The 15,984-nt window shown below is 54.4% G+C and overlaps 8 protein-coding genes across 8 annotated transcripts; 6 read left to right on the plus strand and 2 right to left on the minus strand.

Moving 5' to 3' along the window:
- Positions 1–63: 63 nt before the first annotated feature.
- On the plus strand, positions 64–2,129 carry KRP23_3723 (Sentrin-specific protease 1; the record flags this gene model as incomplete). The annotated part of the gene is made up of 10 exons (XM_067888613.1): positions 64–66; positions 154–591; positions 654–756; positions 828–910; positions 980–1,210; positions 1,273–1,431; positions 1,513–1,563; positions 1,642–1,742; positions 1,805–1,961; positions 2,031–2,129. The coding sequence occupies 10 exons, from the start codon at positions 64–66 to the stop codon at positions 2,127–2,129; spliced, it is 1,425 nt and encodes a 474-aa protein (XP_067747839.1).
- Positions 2,130–2,293: 164 nt separating this feature from the next.
- On the minus strand, positions 2,294–4,036 carry KRP23_3724 (Cytochrome c oxidase copper chaperone; the record flags this gene model as incomplete). Its single annotated transcript, XM_067888614.1, has 2 exons — positions 2,294–2,497; positions 3,281–4,036. The coding sequence occupies 2 exons, from the start codon at positions 4,034–4,036 to the stop codon at positions 2,294–2,296; spliced, it is 960 nt and encodes a 319-aa protein (XP_067747840.1).
- Positions 4,037–4,815: 779 nt separating this feature from the next.
- Positions 4,816–5,928, plus strand: KRP23_3725 (uncharacterized protein; the record flags this gene model as incomplete). Its single annotated transcript, XM_067888615.1, has 3 exons — positions 4,816–5,222; positions 5,288–5,519; positions 5,581–5,928. 3 exons carry the CDS (start codon positions 4,816–4,818, stop codon positions 5,926–5,928), a joined length of 987 nt encoding a protein of 328 aa, XP_067747841.1.
- A 114-nt stretch (positions 5,929–6,042) lies between these two features.
- Positions 6,043–7,434, minus strand: KRP23_3726 (EEF1A lysine methyltransferase 4; the record flags this gene model as incomplete). Its single annotated transcript, XM_067888616.1, has 2 exons — positions 6,043–6,856; positions 6,917–7,434. 2 exons carry the CDS (start codon positions 7,432–7,434, stop codon positions 6,043–6,045), a joined length of 1,332 nt encoding a protein of 443 aa, XP_067747842.1.
- A 150-nt stretch (positions 7,435–7,584) lies between these two features.
- On the plus strand, positions 7,585–8,344 carry KRP23_3727 (Protein-lysine N-methyltransferase; the record flags this gene model as incomplete). The annotated part of the gene is made up of 2 exons (XM_067888618.1): positions 7,585–7,699; positions 7,797–8,344. 2 exons carry the CDS (start codon positions 7,585–7,587, stop codon positions 8,342–8,344), a joined length of 663 nt encoding a protein of 220 aa, XP_067747843.1.
- Positions 8,345–8,555: 211 nt separating this feature from the next.
- Positions 8,556–9,047, plus strand: KRP23_3728 (uncharacterized protein; the record flags this gene model as incomplete). Its single annotated transcript, XM_067888619.1, has 1 exon — positions 8,556–9,047. One exon carries the CDS (start codon positions 8,556–8,558, stop codon positions 9,045–9,047), a length of 492 nt encoding a protein of 163 aa, XP_067747844.1.
- A 2,097-nt stretch (positions 9,048–11,144) lies between these two features.
- On the plus strand, positions 11,145–12,125 carry KRP23_3729 (uncharacterized protein; the record flags this gene model as incomplete). The annotated part of the gene is made up of 1 exon (XM_067888620.1): positions 11,145–12,125. One exon carries the CDS (start codon positions 11,145–11,147, stop codon positions 12,123–12,125), a length of 981 nt encoding a protein of 326 aa, XP_067747845.1.
- Positions 12,126–12,461: 336 nt separating this feature from the next.
- KRP23_3730 (Protein FAN) lies at positions 12,462–15,913 on the plus strand (the record flags this gene model as incomplete). Its single annotated transcript, XM_067888621.1, has 3 exons — positions 12,462–12,548; positions 12,630–14,235; positions 14,304–15,913. The coding sequence occupies 3 exons, from the start codon at positions 12,462–12,464 to the stop codon at positions 15,911–15,913; spliced, it is 3,303 nt and encodes a 1,100-aa protein (XP_067747846.1).
- Between the last annotated feature and the right edge of the window lie 71 nt (positions 15,914–15,984).

A 15,984-nucleotide genomic window follows, 5' to 3' on the forward strand; every position in this document is an offset into this window, starting at 1 on the left:
GCTACCGAACCCGAACATTTGTCATTTTGTCCACAAGGGGAGGCGCAGGAGAGACCAATCCGAATGGTATGCGCATAATACTCGATCCCTGGAGCGCTTATGAGGTCTACACGACTAATCCTCTGTATGTTTATTGCTATGCGTCCTGTGCAGCAGCAGACTCAGTCGTCGCTGGATGAGTGGCGGTACCGGCACCGCTTGAAGGACGCGGCTCGCCACAGTCGCAACTTAGCGCGGGACTTCCCGGTGTCCCTCATCGAGCCACCGCTGTCGTCCGGCAGTTCGTACACGGGATTCTCAGTGCGTCGAGAGGTGGCACGCGTGAGTCGCGAGAAGTACCTGCATCTGCTGCAGCAATTGGATCACGAGGAGTACGGCGAGCCGCTGGCGAAGAAGCAGAAGAAGAGCGACGTGGCGTTCGGGAAGGAGAACCACGCGCGGGAAGTGAAGAAGCAGAATTTGGACATTCTCATGAGGCTGCGGAAGCAGTTGAGCGGGCGGAGAGACTGTCGAATTGGAGCTGAAGCAGGTTTCGGGAAGGTGGAGAAGCGCACGGACAAGGAGCAGCTGCAGGTCCACAGCGAGACGAAGGTAGATCCGTCTAGAAGTGAGGGTGATGGCGTATCCAGAGCTAATTATTTTGTATGTGATAGGAGGAAATGGAGATACTGAAGCCAACGAGCAATGGTTGTAGTGAAAGTAAGGAGATCACAATTACGGCCAAGTCTCGCGAGGAGGAGATTGCAGAGCTGGAAGGTATGCGTGAGGAAGATTGCTTTTCTGCAGGTTACTGACTCCATGGCGTGCATTTATTACAATTGATACAGAGAAACTTCGAGCACAGCACCTGTCGCGCACTTCCGAGGCGGATCGACTATTCTACGATCGTCTTTCGGATCGTGAGGCAAATGTACGTGGCTCGTATATTATACAGCTGCACGGCTTGGTGGTGAAGTTGGCTAACTGATGTGTATTGCAGACACTTCTGGAGGAAGTGCTACTCGAGGATTTGTACGATCTGGCGGAAGATGTGTTCGATGAAGAAGAAGAGAAGTCTCGCAACAAGGAGCTACCACCCGAGCTACTTGAAATCGTCGAAGACGCTCTGCACGAAGGCCCCATGGAGGAGGTCATCATCCAGAAATACAACGTAGATATCACGCGCCGTCATTTGCAGGTCATGTTGCCGGCAACGTGGTTGAACGACGAGGTGCGTGCGCTGTAGTCGGGGAAGAACTGCCGAAATCTCACTCTGTAGCTGTATGTTTGCAGGTGATCAACTTTTACTTCCAGATGATGAGCGATCGCGACGAAGCACTTGTCAGTGCTGGTGTGCTGCCCAAACGGAGCCACTTTTTCAACTCGTTCTTCTATACAAAAGTGTCGGAGAATGGCTATAACTTTATCAACGTCCGCCGGTGGACAAGAAAGGTTGGTTCGCTATTTGGTACTTGAAATATGGGTTTGCGCTGCTTTATCAATGGCACTGACCATATTGTATTGCCTGCACAGATCGATCTGTTTGCCTTGGACAAGATTTTTATACCGGTGAACGTCGGCAACGTACGTGATTTGGAAATCTGCTGTAGATGTGTCGAGACTTTGCTAACATTACGGCAACTCTCTTCGTGCTGTGCGCAGATGCACTGGTGCATGGCTGTCATCTTCATGACGGAAAAACGCATCCAGTACTACGATTCTATGCACGGAAGCGGCGCTGCCTGCCTCAAAGTGCTGCTCAGGTAGACTGCAGCTGCAATTGCGTCGGTCGACACAATTTTGCTGATTACTCTTTCTCGTCCAGGTATTTGCACGACGAGTCCGAGCACAAGAAGAAACAGAAGTTTGATGCTGAGGGCTGGGAATTGGTGACCACCACCACCGACACGCCTACGCAGAACAATGGATCCGACTGCGGCGTCTTTTCCTGCATGTTTGCGGACTACCTCTCTCAAAACAGGGTGCGTAGCTAGCGTTTGCCAGCCATCTCACAGCTTCAAGCCCCTCTAACTGTCTGTTGTTCACTACAGCCGCTGTCCTTCACGCAGAAGGACATCCCGTTCCACCGGCATCGCATGGTTCTCCACGTCAGCCGAGGCTACATTCCGCTCGAGGAAGAAGGGCTATAGAAAACACCGTCGACGTTTTGTCAGCGTCCACCAGACCCCAACACAAAGAAGACAGCAAGACTTTCGTGAGTGGCACCCGCTCGGTTGTTTTTATTATTGACGGACGTTTGTTCTTCATATATACGTGCAGCCCATAGGCCGCTCGTGGCTGGCTGTGGCGCCGTTTACTTGATGCGGAAGCCCTCGCTGCGCAGACAGGTCTTGTGCGCCTCGATGATGTCCTTGCACTTGTCCTCGCCGTTGGTGACGATGCACAGATCGCGCGCCTGTTTGGTGGTCGGGCACGAGCAGCAGATCTTCTTGCCGGACTTGCCCAGCACAGGGCCCGCGGGCACAGTGGCGGTGCACTCCTTCTCGGCCATGGCTGTCTGTTGTTTGGTATTGGCGTCGCTTTTTCAGTTCTGTGGCCGTCAACGAGATGGCAAGCGCGTCTGTGCGACCAAGCAAGCCTGACCCCACGACCAGCACTACCGTGAGCTGCAAAATAGGTAGTACTGTAATCTGCAAAATATTTACGTAATCACACAAACCTGCAATATTGGATGAATAGAGTACCGGTACGATCTTGAGTGATATTTTAATGCATTTTCTATTGTAAAAACCTGTACCATCTCATACCGAAAAGACTGGTGACGGGGACGCCTTGGACCTTGTTGGGTGCAGGTGCAGGTGTCGACGAGACACCACTTCGCTCAATGGGAATGCCTGTCACCAACATGTCAGCAGCGCGATTGTTGACATGCAAGACGATGAACACTTCGTGCGCATGAATCACTTTGAAAATACTTTCATTTACCGCCAGGTTCAAATATACACTCGACAGGGGTGAGTGCCGCTCTTCGCCCCTCGCTTAAATACCGTCATCCGCCCTAGTCGTTATGCGTGCAGCGCGTGCAGCGGCCGTCGACTCGGCGCGTGCCGCAGTGGATGCAAAATGTTCCGGGGACAGACTCGCGGTGCAATATCTCGCCGTGGCAGTCGCGGATGTGGGCAACCAGGTCACCCCGTGCACGGAACAGCAAGCTGCAAAACGTGCAGTTCTCCCAGATCTCGCGTTCTTCATTGCCGGAAAGACGGCCGCTCTCTGCAGTTGAAGTCGAGGAGCCGGACGTAGATGGCGACGCCACACGAGCCAACGGGATGTCGCTCACTTGTTCCACGTCACCCTCGCCGATGAACAGCATGTCCGTGGCCGTCACGAACGGCGTCGGCCGTCGACATCTGGCCACGAGCGATCCTCGGTCGTCTCGCTGAGACCGCAGCACGGCTCGGAAGCGGATAGGGAAGAGCAGCGGCACTTGGTTCTTCCTCTTCTCGAGCGTCAGGAAGCCGATGGCCTTGTTCACTTCTCGTCCGCCGCCAAGCGGGAACGTCTGAGTAAATCCCACGGCTCGATCTGGCCAGAAGCAGCTCGTAAGCGTGAACTTAGAGCTTGAGGTGAGCGGCTTGCGGTCGGCAATCTGGATGAGGAAGACCGTCTGCTCATCGCGCGAGCGAGACCACTTGAGGTACTTGGAGACGTGCGTGGCGCGCAGGTACTTGCCCGTGCTTACGGACACAAGCTGCACGCGCATCTCATCCAGGATGAGGCGCTCGCGCACTTCCACGACGGGCACGAGCTGCACGAACTCCGAGTCGGCGGTTTGGCCGCTGCACTGCGCGTTGTAGAAACACGGGGCCACGCTCTCCTTGCCTTTGCACGCCACGTAGGCGTCGTAGCCCTGCCAGAACAGCTGTAGCGCGATGTGGTCGCGGGACGTTGTCCAGGGGCCGCTCGTCACGGTCTCCACGGCCGGTTCGGGATGTCGCGGCACGGGCGCCTGCGGCTCCTGCTCTTGCTGCGGCTGCGTCGCGCTGTCCAGCGGGTAGAACTCTGTGAGGTCGTCGTCCTCGTCCACCAGCGTCATCGTGGGCTCTTCTCGCATAATAGTCGTGTGCGCGTTGAGCAGCTCTTCCGCAAATGACTTTCGATTGCGGCCTCGATTGCGCTCCTTGGTCGAAATGGAGGCCAAGGGCGCCCAGAAAGGGACAGGAAAAACGCACCCTATTCCACCCTTCCAGTGCAGAGAACAGGCGGCCAGAATAGCCGAAAGCGGAGCACAACCCCGACGTTTCGTACTCCGCTTCTGGCAGCGCCGCTACGAACTTGCACTTGTGATGATATCTTCGAACTCAGTCTTGTCCGTTGGTTTGGTGTCCATGCCCATGTTGCTGCATTCAGTCCGAGTCACACGAGCGCTGCCGCCTGTGCCGGCATGAGATTGTGAACACGGGCAACACCACGCTCCCCAGCGTAATCACCCTGTGCATTGCGCATTTGGCGTGGTGCATGCCGCGGTCAGCTGGAAGCCAGCCATCCGAGCTGCTTTGTGACAACAGCGAGGATAGGCGCTCATGTCAATCGTCGCAGAGTTTTCTCCGCCGGTCGGAGTCCTTCGATTGAGGCGGGTCTCGCCTTAATCGCCTGTACGGTACGGAATTGAATACAGCCGCCAACCCACGTCGCCGGGAAGCTGTCTGTCGACCACTGAACCGCGGCAATGGGCCGTGGCATGGTGGCTGGCGCGCCTTAACTGTGACACCATTCGCCCCTACCAAAAGAGCAGTCACCTCTTTTCGCGACCGCTAAACTGACCGTTCACTGTACTCATCATCTCGGTGTGTGCCACACACCCCACTCATCAACATGAGCCTCGCGCTCGCGCTGTACCGAGAGCTGGTGGCGGCGGCGCGGCGTCTCGACAGCCACGCGTCGCTGCGCGCGCTCGTATCCACGGAGCTGCGTGAGTCTCCGTTCGTGGCTGGCTCCAGAACGCGTCTGCCGCATGTGGATGCCTTCAACCGCAATTTGCAGCGATATCTCGGAGGTCGCCACTTCTACCTGCCGGATACGCGGCGCCCCACGCTGCTGCAACTGGTGCGCGAGGAGTTCCGCAAGCCGCAGCCGGTTGCAAAAGGCTCGGACGGACTGGATACGGCATTCGTGGCGCTGCGGGCGTTCAACGACACGCTGGCGGAGGCCAACGACTTGGAGCTGCCGCCAAAGACGCAAAAGTTGGAGACGCGGACGCTAGACGGCGTGCAATTAGCAGAGTAAAAATGCAGTTTTACAGGTTAAGGGAGGGAGGTTAAGAGCTGATGATGTTGGATTGCTGCAGGAACGCGGCGTCGGGGCTGTTTCTGCTGGCGCATCCGCTGCTAGAAGGAATCTTCAGTCGCTCGGTGGTGCTGCTCACGGAGCACACACCTAAAGGGTCCAAGGGGTTCATTGTAAATAAAGAGTCGGACAAGCCGCTGGGCAAAGCGTTCCAGGTGCCGCCACGAGTCATGCGAGCTTTCGGATCCAGTAAAGTGCGCAAGGGCGGACCGGTGTTCACCAGGAACGCTGAGGTAAGAAAGCACTGAGAAGTGGGGTGTCGTGGGATAGTGCTAATTGGTGTGTGTGCTGTAGGTTTTGCACGGCAGAGCCGAGTTTGGTGGCGAGCGTGTGGCTACGACCAATTTCCCTACGGCTGATGATCCGAGTCTCTTTGTGGGCGTCGATCTGGATGCAGCTGCGAGGGCAATTTATGATGAAACTGCAAAGCAGACGGACGTGGTGTTTATGAGTGGAGTGTCCGCGTGGTCTTCGGGCCAGTTGGATAACGAGTTGAAGCAGGGATCATGGGTGGCTGTGAAGGCTCCTGTGTCCCTTGCGCTCAACGCGCCTGGAGAATTGTGGCAGGATTTGATGCGGACGCTAGGCGGTGAATATGCAGAGATGAGCTGCATGCCTTCGATGGAGGAGGAAGAGGAGTGAGTGCCGATATACAGCAATGTGAGCTGCAATAAAAGCTAGAGTACCATCCGGAAACCTGGTGCAGACTTGCATACGTTCTATTGATACAAAGTCGACATTGAACGCCCGTGGCGCTCACTGAAGTTTTTTTCTTGCTACGAACAGATAGAAGCGCGTGACGAAGGTATGCTGACTATTCGTCGGAGACATCTCGAGACACTGCAGGATCTCCCACTCCATGGCGTCGTACTGCTCCGACGCCACCCAATCAAACATGTTGACTCGGTTGCTTGGGCTACCGAACGTCATGAAGAAGAGCAGTCCGTCAGGCTTGAGAATTCGCGCCAACTGCTGCATGCTGCTCTTAGCGTCGGTAAGGTCATCGGGCGAATCAGGCGTCACTAGCTTCCAATTTGTTTCCACTGCCTCCGTCTCGGGCTTGAGTAACATCGCGTCTAGGCAGCCCTTGTCGATCACGCAGTCCACGGAGTTTGACTCCCATCCCTTCATCTCTGTCAGGTCGGCCTCCACAAAGCGAACACCCCACTCATTTTTCTTCGAGCGAGCCTGCATTTTCTGAATCACGTTGGCAGCATAGTCCACAGCAACCACGTCCGAATATGCATCCAACGCCATTTCTGCTGGCAACCGACTTGTGCCCGTACCCGCAATCAGCACCCGTGCGGTCTTCGAAATGTACGACACTAACAGTTCACGAATGTGTGAGTACTCACAGTACCAATCAAACTCGCCTTCCGCCTCGAATCTCGCCTCCCAGTAGCTCTTCTTGCACAACCCCATCAACGAGATCTTGCCTGCATAAGGCCTAACCAGTTCAGCTCCTGATGCAACATCCTTCGTCGTCCAAGCGATCGAGAAAAGCTTCTGCTGCTCCATGCAGAAGATCGGCATCACCTTGAGGTTGCTCGTTTGATCATTTTCCCGCAAACTAATCGCAACAAAAGTAAGCAAATAGCCACCACAACTTCAGGTCGCGGTACGAGTTTACCTGGACCCGAGGGTATTGAGCACGTAGTACGACATGTCGTCCGAAGTCGCTCCGAATCTGATAGAGAATGCCAACAAGTGCAGATTCCTCACCACACTCTCCACTTCTTTCCCGTCGTCACTCTCCTCTTGAGCCTCCAGCTCGCGTTGATCCTCGTCCACCACGTCCCCAACTAGCTTCTTCATTTTGCGGCGTAGATCTCCGTTCTGTTTCAGCTGCGTCTGTGCGTCCAGAATCGAATGAAACTCCCACTCATGGCCCACCCGGAGCACGTTTCTCGTTGCTGAAAGCGGTATCGTGGCCACCACGCGAAGTTTACGGCGACTGGCGCCGGTTCGAGACGCTTCCGGAGCCATTTGCGTGGACGCCATGGCGCCAAGATCGCTCCAATCGCCCTCGAGCTCATGGACACAGTCGTAAATGCTCTGGTGCAGATTCTGCGGCGCGTTGTAGTGCTGCAGCTGCGGCAGATGCAGCGCCAGCCACGCCTCGGAGTGCATGGCGGACACGAACGGCATCAATGGCGTCCGTCGGCAATCAGACGACGATTGGATAAAAAGTGAAGAGAATATGATTCGCTGGTTTTTAATTTTGGGTGCTTTGATTGGATGAAAAGAAGCTTAGTCGATTTGGATAGTCGAACACTTCAAGGCAAGGGACACATCGAAATGGAGGCAAAGATCGGAGTTGGCGGTGCTGTACACGGCGTCACGAAGTTGCAAGCGCTTTTCCGAGGCAACAAGAGCCGTCGCGTACATGTGCAGCGTGCAAGGCAACATTTACGTGCGTTTCCGTGCAGATGTGGCGTAGCTAGACGGCTAAACATGGATACTTCTCCCATTTTTGACACTTGCTGTGTTTCATTGCAATTCTGACGCAGCCTGGTCTCCGTTTGTGCCGGCAAAGATGGAGGCAGTCCGTGCAATGCTGGAGGTGGTGGGGTTGCAGGCTGGGGAGACGTTGATGGACGTTGGCAGTGGAGACGGCCGCGTGGTCATCGAGGCGGTGGTCATGTGTCCGGAGCTGAAGATAGCGCGAGGCGTGGAGCTGGATGAAGCTCTCGTGCGACTTTCAAGACGCAGGATCCTTGAGAGAGTAGTGGAAGAAGAGAAAACTGGTGAGCCTGAGGTGGAAGCGAGGGAGGAGAAGCGCAGCGATCAGGTCGCGGCATTGAGAGAACGTGTCGAGATCGTCCACGCGGACTTTATGACAGTTGACATGCACGATGCAGACGTCGTGGTACTCTTCTTCTTGCCACATGAGGAGATTGCACGAATGCTGCAGCAGAAATTGCGTCCAGGGACGCGGGTCGTCACGTACGTGTTTCAGATCGCGCAGTGGAAGCCTGAAAAGGTGGTTCCGACTGTGCCATTCATGACGGAGAAAGGGTCGTCTTCTATCTACCTGTATCGTGTGCCTCAAGGTTGAGTTGTGTGAAGCTGTCTGGATTTCTTCATTGTTTATAAGACAGCGAGATAAGACTCTCACTGCCTAGCGGTATTGTGCTGGATAAATCTCAACTATTTTAGGTGGGATTGATGGTCGACTTGCGCTTCTTGTCTGCATTGCAGGCTTCAGAAGCGGTGCACTACTCAATCAACGCCCAACAACACAAAGTGGCCAGGAAAACGTTTGAATAATGGACGTCGGCTATGGAATCTGCGGGCACAAGAACTCGTTCTCGACTGGGGTGAAGATTGGCAACTATGTGGAGGACCGCATCGGTGCTGACTTGGCGCGCAACAGCTCAGTCAAACCCATCAACAAGCACTCGGAGTACTTGGCAAGCTTTATCAACCCTCGTGATATGGCGGACAAGTGCGCACATGCACCGGCTGAAAACCTAGTGGAACGACACATGCTTCGTCAAGGACTCTCGTACGACCTCATTTTCGAGCACGGCCGAGCGCATATTCCGACAGCTGCGGAGCAAGCTGTTAAGTTCACCCCAGTTTCGCGCGATATTGGTAGTTGTTTGCCTGACAATTTGAAGGGCAGTTCCCCGAGCAACGAGTCTGCACGATTCAAACAGCTAGAGAGCAAGAGGGCACGCGAATCTCGTGATCAGCGTCGCACATACCTTTCCACCTCGCAGGCAATCGTTCCAGCGTTCGCAGGTGCCAAATGTTAGCCTACATTGCTGGACATCAATTCAAACGCTTTCGCTTCCTTTCTTGCTCTTATCCCGAAGTCTTCTCACAATAAGGCGTAGAACATTGTAGGCTGCGCAACAAGACTCGCACTACGCGATCAAGAAGGACACGACCATCAACAAAAAATGTTGGTGCGTACAAATGCAAAACGTGTTTTTCGGCAAAAAGCTAATTTTTTTTAGTGGATGCGACTTGCACAGCCGTCGCTCTAATCCGATTGGACTCGAGACCAACGTCACAAACTAAATCTCGCATCATCTCGGTGCGTTCGTCGATCAAAGTGCTGCTTACCAGTCTTGGGCGCACAATCCAGCACTTGAAAAAATTCCTCTATCCGATAGTTGGAGCGCATTGCTCAGCTGCGAAAGCCTCACTACAAATTTCCACGCCGTTTGTGGCTGGCAGGGAAGGAGCTCCCGTATTTTCTGTTATCTCAAAGTGTCCAGCCTGAACACTTTGAGATAACAGAAAATACTAAGGACCAAGCGCACCTTGCATCAAGAGCATTCACAGCGGCGTCAGTGATGGCAGTGCCCCCGTCCAGTATTGATGTTATAGCGGTATACGTGCACCTATATCGAGCGATACAGCCCGAAAAAGATCGGCGGTGCTGTCGTCGCGACTAGCGCACTGCATAACATAAGATGTTGGTGAAACGGAGTGGTGTCGCAGTCCTTGACAAGCCGCTGCTTTCCACACTTTGAAGGCATCAGCGCCAGCATTATGCTGGTGGTGCGAAGGCCAGCATTGCATTTCATGATGCGGGAAGGCCGCAGAGAAACGCTGACATCCTGAAAGCCGCCTAACTCGTACGCGCCAACAGCGTGCTACCACTGCTATTACGCGTGATTGTTTAGCAGTCAAGGTGCACCCGCAGCACATATGCACTCTATTCGCGACGGCTTGCTTGAGCCTGACATTCCTTGCCTTGTGCAAGTTGGCACGGCCAGATTGATCATGGCCGCTTCAGAATTGAAGATGGGTGTGCTGCATGGATGCGCCGTTAAACGGGCTCATACGTTGAAGCTGTGGAATCAGGTCCCTTACTCAAACCAAGTCAAACCGAGTGACATGTGACTCGCGCTTTTCTGCGGACTGCCCACACGGATGCGCAAATGACCAAATACGGATGCTCGTCACGCGATGTTCTGGCGCTCGAGCGCTCGACGCCGGACGGGTCAGCAGCGATAGCCCGAGCGGCGGCAAAGAGAAGTCTTTAAGAGGGCCTACTTCGCTACCGCTGGAAACGTAGGCTTTATGCGTAGACTCGGTACCTTGGTAGCGGAACTTACATGCGTACATGTACGAGTTGTCGACAGTCGCGGTTCCGATTGGTCATAAATAATTATAGAAGGATCGCTCCAAAACCCAAAACGCGGTGTACACAAGAACGAAACGCTCGCCAAAATTAGAGCCTCGCCAAAATCACCACAGCTGCAGCCCGCGGTGTTCTTCTCTCGCGAGATTTTCTGGTTGATCTGCAACGGGTGCTCCTCGTCAGGATTTTCGGCTACGGGACGTCTCGCCTGCACTAGAAAATTGGAAAAGTTAATAGGGTTAGGGCTTGAAGTGAAATTGCCAGATTGTGTATGTGATCTATCCCGAATTAAGATACCAATTCTGTGATACGAGCAAGGGCCAAACAAGCTGGCAGCACTGGTCTGCTAAACACGCGAAGGCGCTTGTGTTTTGTTGTTATTGACCTGCTTGGACGCATGTTGCTCGCCTCAGCTCTCTCTCGTCTGGCCAAAACAAGACAACAAAACCAGCTCCCGACCTTCGTATCCGTTCAATTCGATAAGAGTGGGACGGAGCGGTTGAACTTTCTGACGCAAAAAGGCACGCGCACACTTGGTTTTTGTATGCTTTATTTATGTGCGCCACACAAAAACCTCACATACAAAAACCCGACGTATTGCGTCGGGTTTCTTCCAGAGCAGCCGTGCCGCCTCGCACAGGCCTCATTCATCGTTTTGTCACTCTCCGCGAAGCAGCGACCGCACGACGACAGACCCGCTCAGGTATCGCAGTCGCCAATCGCCTAAAGCCTCTCGAGCCCCTGCACTCATTCGACCATGCGCCTCATCCGAGAAGCGCGCCGCCTCGAGTGCGAGAACCAACGCCGCGAGACGCGCCGCTCGCACCTCAAGAAGTGGATGGACCTTAGCCACACCGCCGACGACCAGTGCCAGAAGCAGCAGAACGAGGCGCATCGCAAGTCTCCTTTCGGCGCCGTCGTGGCGCGTCTGGCCACGCCCGTGTCGCCACTTCCTCCTTCCAGTCTCAAGAAGTCCCAGTCCTCGCTGGCCGTCAAGTGGAGCTCGTACATTGAAGCCATAGGCCTGAAGGACAACAGCGGCAAACAGCGTCACGTCCGCTTCGTGGAGCACGACACCGAGCAGTTCGAGCGACCCGCGTGCACAGCAGCAGAGAAGGCCAGTTACCACTACTCGGACCAGGAACTGGGTGAGATGGAGGCTCTGGCCAAGCAGCTCGTGCACCGCGAGTCGCGTTTCGCTGGCCAGCCAGAACACACCATCCTGGAGCAGGGATTCCTGAGCCTGCCCGTGAACGCGCCCTTCTTCCAGAGCCGACGATACTACTGTCTGCTGCGCGGCCACCGACTGGAGATGTACAGCTCGGCAGTGCACGCGGCCAAGAACTCTGGACTCAAGGCACAGCTGACGATCCTGCGGGTACAGGACTGCCAGACGCTGTCTATGCAGAAGAAGTTCGCGCTGTTTGGCGCCTCGCTGCCCACGCAGATCGGACTCATGTTCTACGTGATCAAAGCCAACGGCGAGCGCGTCATCCTCACTGCAGACTCCAAGAGTGCCAAGCGCAACTGGGTGCACTCGCTCACGCGCCTCACGTACGTGGGCGAGGGTGAGAGCTACACGAGCACGCCGCCGCTCCGGACGCGCTCCAGCTCCGCCCCCACGACGCTGCCGTCAGTGCCCGAGGTCGAAGCAGAGGAGGAACTGCACGAGGACATGGCCGCCTTTGGGTCCCTCGAGTCGGACAGGAGGAATAGCTGCACGGCTGTCTGCGGGTGAAGGGCTAGCGCAGCACACGACCCAGACGACCTTCTATCCACCCACCTCCTGCAGGTATCTACTATCCATAGTGTAGGAAACAAAAAACTATCAGAGCAAAGTAAGTAAAGTGACAAGCAGTCCGTAGTTGTAACAGAACCACAGTTGATCGAGTCGCTGGCAGCTCGACACCAATTTCAATACACATTTGTAAAACCACGCAGGTGTCCATTCATCGACGGCGTATTAAATTAGAGAGTACGTTTGCACAGAAAGCCGGCCTTCACTGGCTGAGGTCACACCGCCGTCCCGGCCGACCCCCAGCGCCTCGATCTGCCCAATACGCCCTTCACGAGGATGCACAGACGACGCCGCAGCAACAAGAATGCCCAGACGACGCGCTTCAGCCTGCTACTGCTCGAGGACGGCGAGCTCTTCCTAGACGTACGAGGAGATTCTCCCATTTGCTATATAACATATGAGGGCCATGTCTGAAGTTGAAGTTGCTAATGCCATTGCTCGCAGGACCACAGCGCGTGCCGATACTTGGAACCCAATGCTCTGACGCATCGCAAAGCTCCAGGAAGGGTCAAAGTCTGCACTCGCGGACTGTTTTTCGTGCCTCAAGACCTGCAACTGCCGATCCTGCGCTTCCCGTTCCGCTGCATGACCTCAGAACCCGTGGCCGAGTGCTTCGTGCAGCCTGCCAATGAGACTGTGGATGTGCCCATTGTGTATTTGACGTTCCAGACCAAGCAGGTGGTTGAGATGCGAGAGCGAGGCATCGACCACCCGTACGTCTACAAGGACACAACCGACAGCGTGGAGGTTGATGACATTCGAAGCAGTGGCAGCGGCAGTGGCAGCAGCTTGAGTGAGGAAGTGCCAGCCAAGTTCATCTTCACGCTGCAGCACACAACGCTCGAAGCGTTCCTTGCGAGCATTCACGTGATCTACGAAGTGTCCAACCTGCCGCGTCAAATGTTGACCAAGGCGGAAGAAGAGACCTTGTTGGCTCCTGTACTCGCGCCGAGACTAACCGACACATTTGACCCGAGTTTGTTGATCGACTTCCGAGAACGGCTACAGATGGAAAAAGGCTGCGTTACGGACCGCATCGAGCCACTGCTCAAGTTTCCAGGCTGTCTCATGCTGACGACGTTGCGGCTGTACTTCCAGCCGGCACCGTTAAATAATGTGTTCGATCCAGTGCTGAACTGGGAGTACACGAACGTGGATCAAGTTTACAAGCGCCGCTACTTGCTACAACAGACAGGCTTGGAGGTTTACTTACGCAACGGTGACAGCTTCTTCTTCTCCTTTAAATCTAGCAAGGAGCGCGATGATTTCTATGCGCTAATGGTGGGTCAGCCAGAGTTGCAACGTTGCCGCCGCAAGGACCTACAGTTCATGATGCGCAAGTGGCAGCGTCGAGAGCTCTCGAATTTTGATTATTTGCTGTTTCTAAACAACGCCTCAGGCCGAACTCGCAACGACCTGACGCAGTACCCTGTTTTCCCATGGGTTTTACGTGACTACACAAGCGAAGAGCTCAATTTGGGTAACCCAAAAGTTTTCAGAGATCTCTCGAAGCCCGTCGGAGCACTCAACAAAGAGCGCCTCGAGTATTTCAAGGCAAGATACGAAATGATGCCCCGTGGCGAGGAAGCTGAGGGGATGCCACCTCCATTCATGTACGGCACCCACTACTCAACGCCGGGCTACGTGCTGTATTTCCTAGTGCGCAAGGTTCCGGAGTACATGTTGTGTTTACAGAGTGGGAAGTTCGATGCACCCGACCGCTTGTTTCGCAGCATCAAGGTAACTTGGGACGGCTGTGTATCGAATCATACGGACGTAAAAGAGCTTATCCCCGAGTTCTTTGACTGCACGTTTCCAGCAGACGAGTGGTTGCAAAACGTCAAACATCTTGCGTTAGGAGCCACGCAGAAACTTGACCGCGTTGATGACGTGGAGCTCCCGCCGTGGGCTCACGGTGACGCGGTTGAATTCGTTCGGAAGAATCGGGCTGCGCTTGAGAGCGACTACGTTTCAGACCACCTTCATCATTGGATCGACTTAATCTTTGGTTACAAGCAGCAAGGCGAGGAGGCTATCAAGGCTAATAACTGTAGGTGGATCTTCTTGCAAGGGAGTGGAGAGTTTGTGCTAACGTGTTTGTTCTTCGTGATCATGTAGTATTTTATTATTTATCGTATGAGGGGTCAGTGGATCTGGAAGCTATCGATGATCCCGTGCAAAAATGCTCATTAGAATCGCAGATACAGGAGTTTGGCCAGACTCCGAAGATACTGTTCTCTACGCCACATCCGTCTAGAAATGAAGGCGAAGGGAAGATTGAAGTGGCTACCCCCGATTTGCTCCTGTCGCCACGCGTCCTGGTTCCTCATATCCGGACAGTCTCGTATCCTCTCGATGGTGCATCTGATTTCCGACATCGACATCGGAGAGAAGTTACACCAAGTGCATTTGAGGATTACGAAGACTCGGGAGATGAATTAGAGGGCGAGGACATGTTGAGTAGCCACCGGAGAAAGCGACACAGGTATAGTCTGATGTGCTTCCAGACCCCGTGGAAACGTTTACCACTCGCCATCGAAGGCCTCTCCACGCAGTTATGGGGAAGTATAAGCTCTGGGAAACCTCGCAAGAACTGGAGATGGAGATCCAGATTGAGGACCAAGTACAGTTTGTCGGCTTCATGGAGCTGGAGGCAGATTTCAGCCTGCCAGTTGCACAAAGGAGAAGTCACAAGTGTTGTTCTCTCCAAGGATGACGCCGTTTTGTTCACGGCAAGCAAAGACAGCTCCCTCAAGTTCTCCTCAACCCAGGATGTAGCACAATTTCGAGATATCTCGGGTAACTTGGGGCTGTCGTGCTGTGATATCTCGCCCGACGAGAGCGTTGTATTGATCGGGTCATGGGACAACAGCGTGTACATGCACTCTGCGACGACAGGGCTGGTGCTGGACAAGGTATTTGCGCATACTGATGGAATTTCTGCCATCCGAGTGCTGCAGGATCGCTTCATTACGAGTTCGTGGGATTCAACGATCAAACTGTGGCGCTACACGTCAAGGTACATCGTCGCTACTCCCATCCGAACGTTCGCGGATTGCGAAGAGTCGGTTTTGTGCTTGGACGTCAGCCGCGACGGGCACTACGCTGCAGCAGGGACGCGAAACGGGTCGGTGTATCTGTTCAACTTGAGTGCGGCGGTGCTACACAACCAAATCAAAGCGACTTCTTTGGGTATTTCATCGATCGCGTTCGCCGCAGACAACAAGTCGTTCGTCTGCGTGACAGTGCAGAGCGAGCTTCTTCAGTTCAATCTCCGCGGTGAGCAGCTCTGGGGTATGGAGATCCGTACAGCAGGTCAAGTCCGGTGCATCGACAGTGATGGCACGTATGCAGTGGGTGGCACCACAGCCGGCAAACTTCTCTTCTGGAAGCTGCACGAGGACCCAGGCACTGAGTTGGTGTATGAGATCCCGCAAGCCCACGACGCGAGCATCAGCTCTCTCGCAGTGAGTTGCTCTGGCTCAACTGTCGTCTCTGGCGCTATCGACGGCTCCACTAACGTGTGGAAACTCCAGAAGAAGGCACTTCTGCCTCGAAAGAAAGTGTCCACAAGGGACCCCACTTTGCACTACGGTTCCATTCAAACACCAAACTCCACATCAACCTCCAAGCATACAACCCACCATCGTCGACCACACCAAAGCAGACGCTACCTGCCCGACCCGACAGCACAATACGCCGAAGCCGAGTGCTGTCTAGAGTTCTAAGTCCATGATATAGACAGTTTACATTAATACAAACTGTCCTCCAATAGTGTCCTCCAGCGTCCACATCAAAT

Source organism: Phytophthora ramorum, assembly GCF_020800215.1.
Source record: "Phytophthora ramorum isolate Pr-102 chromosome Unknown Phyram_PR-102_s0003, whole genome shotgun sequence".
In the NCBI taxonomy this organism is placed as follows: Eukaryota; Oomycota; class Peronosporomycetes; order Peronosporales; family Peronosporaceae; genus Phytophthora; species Phytophthora ramorum.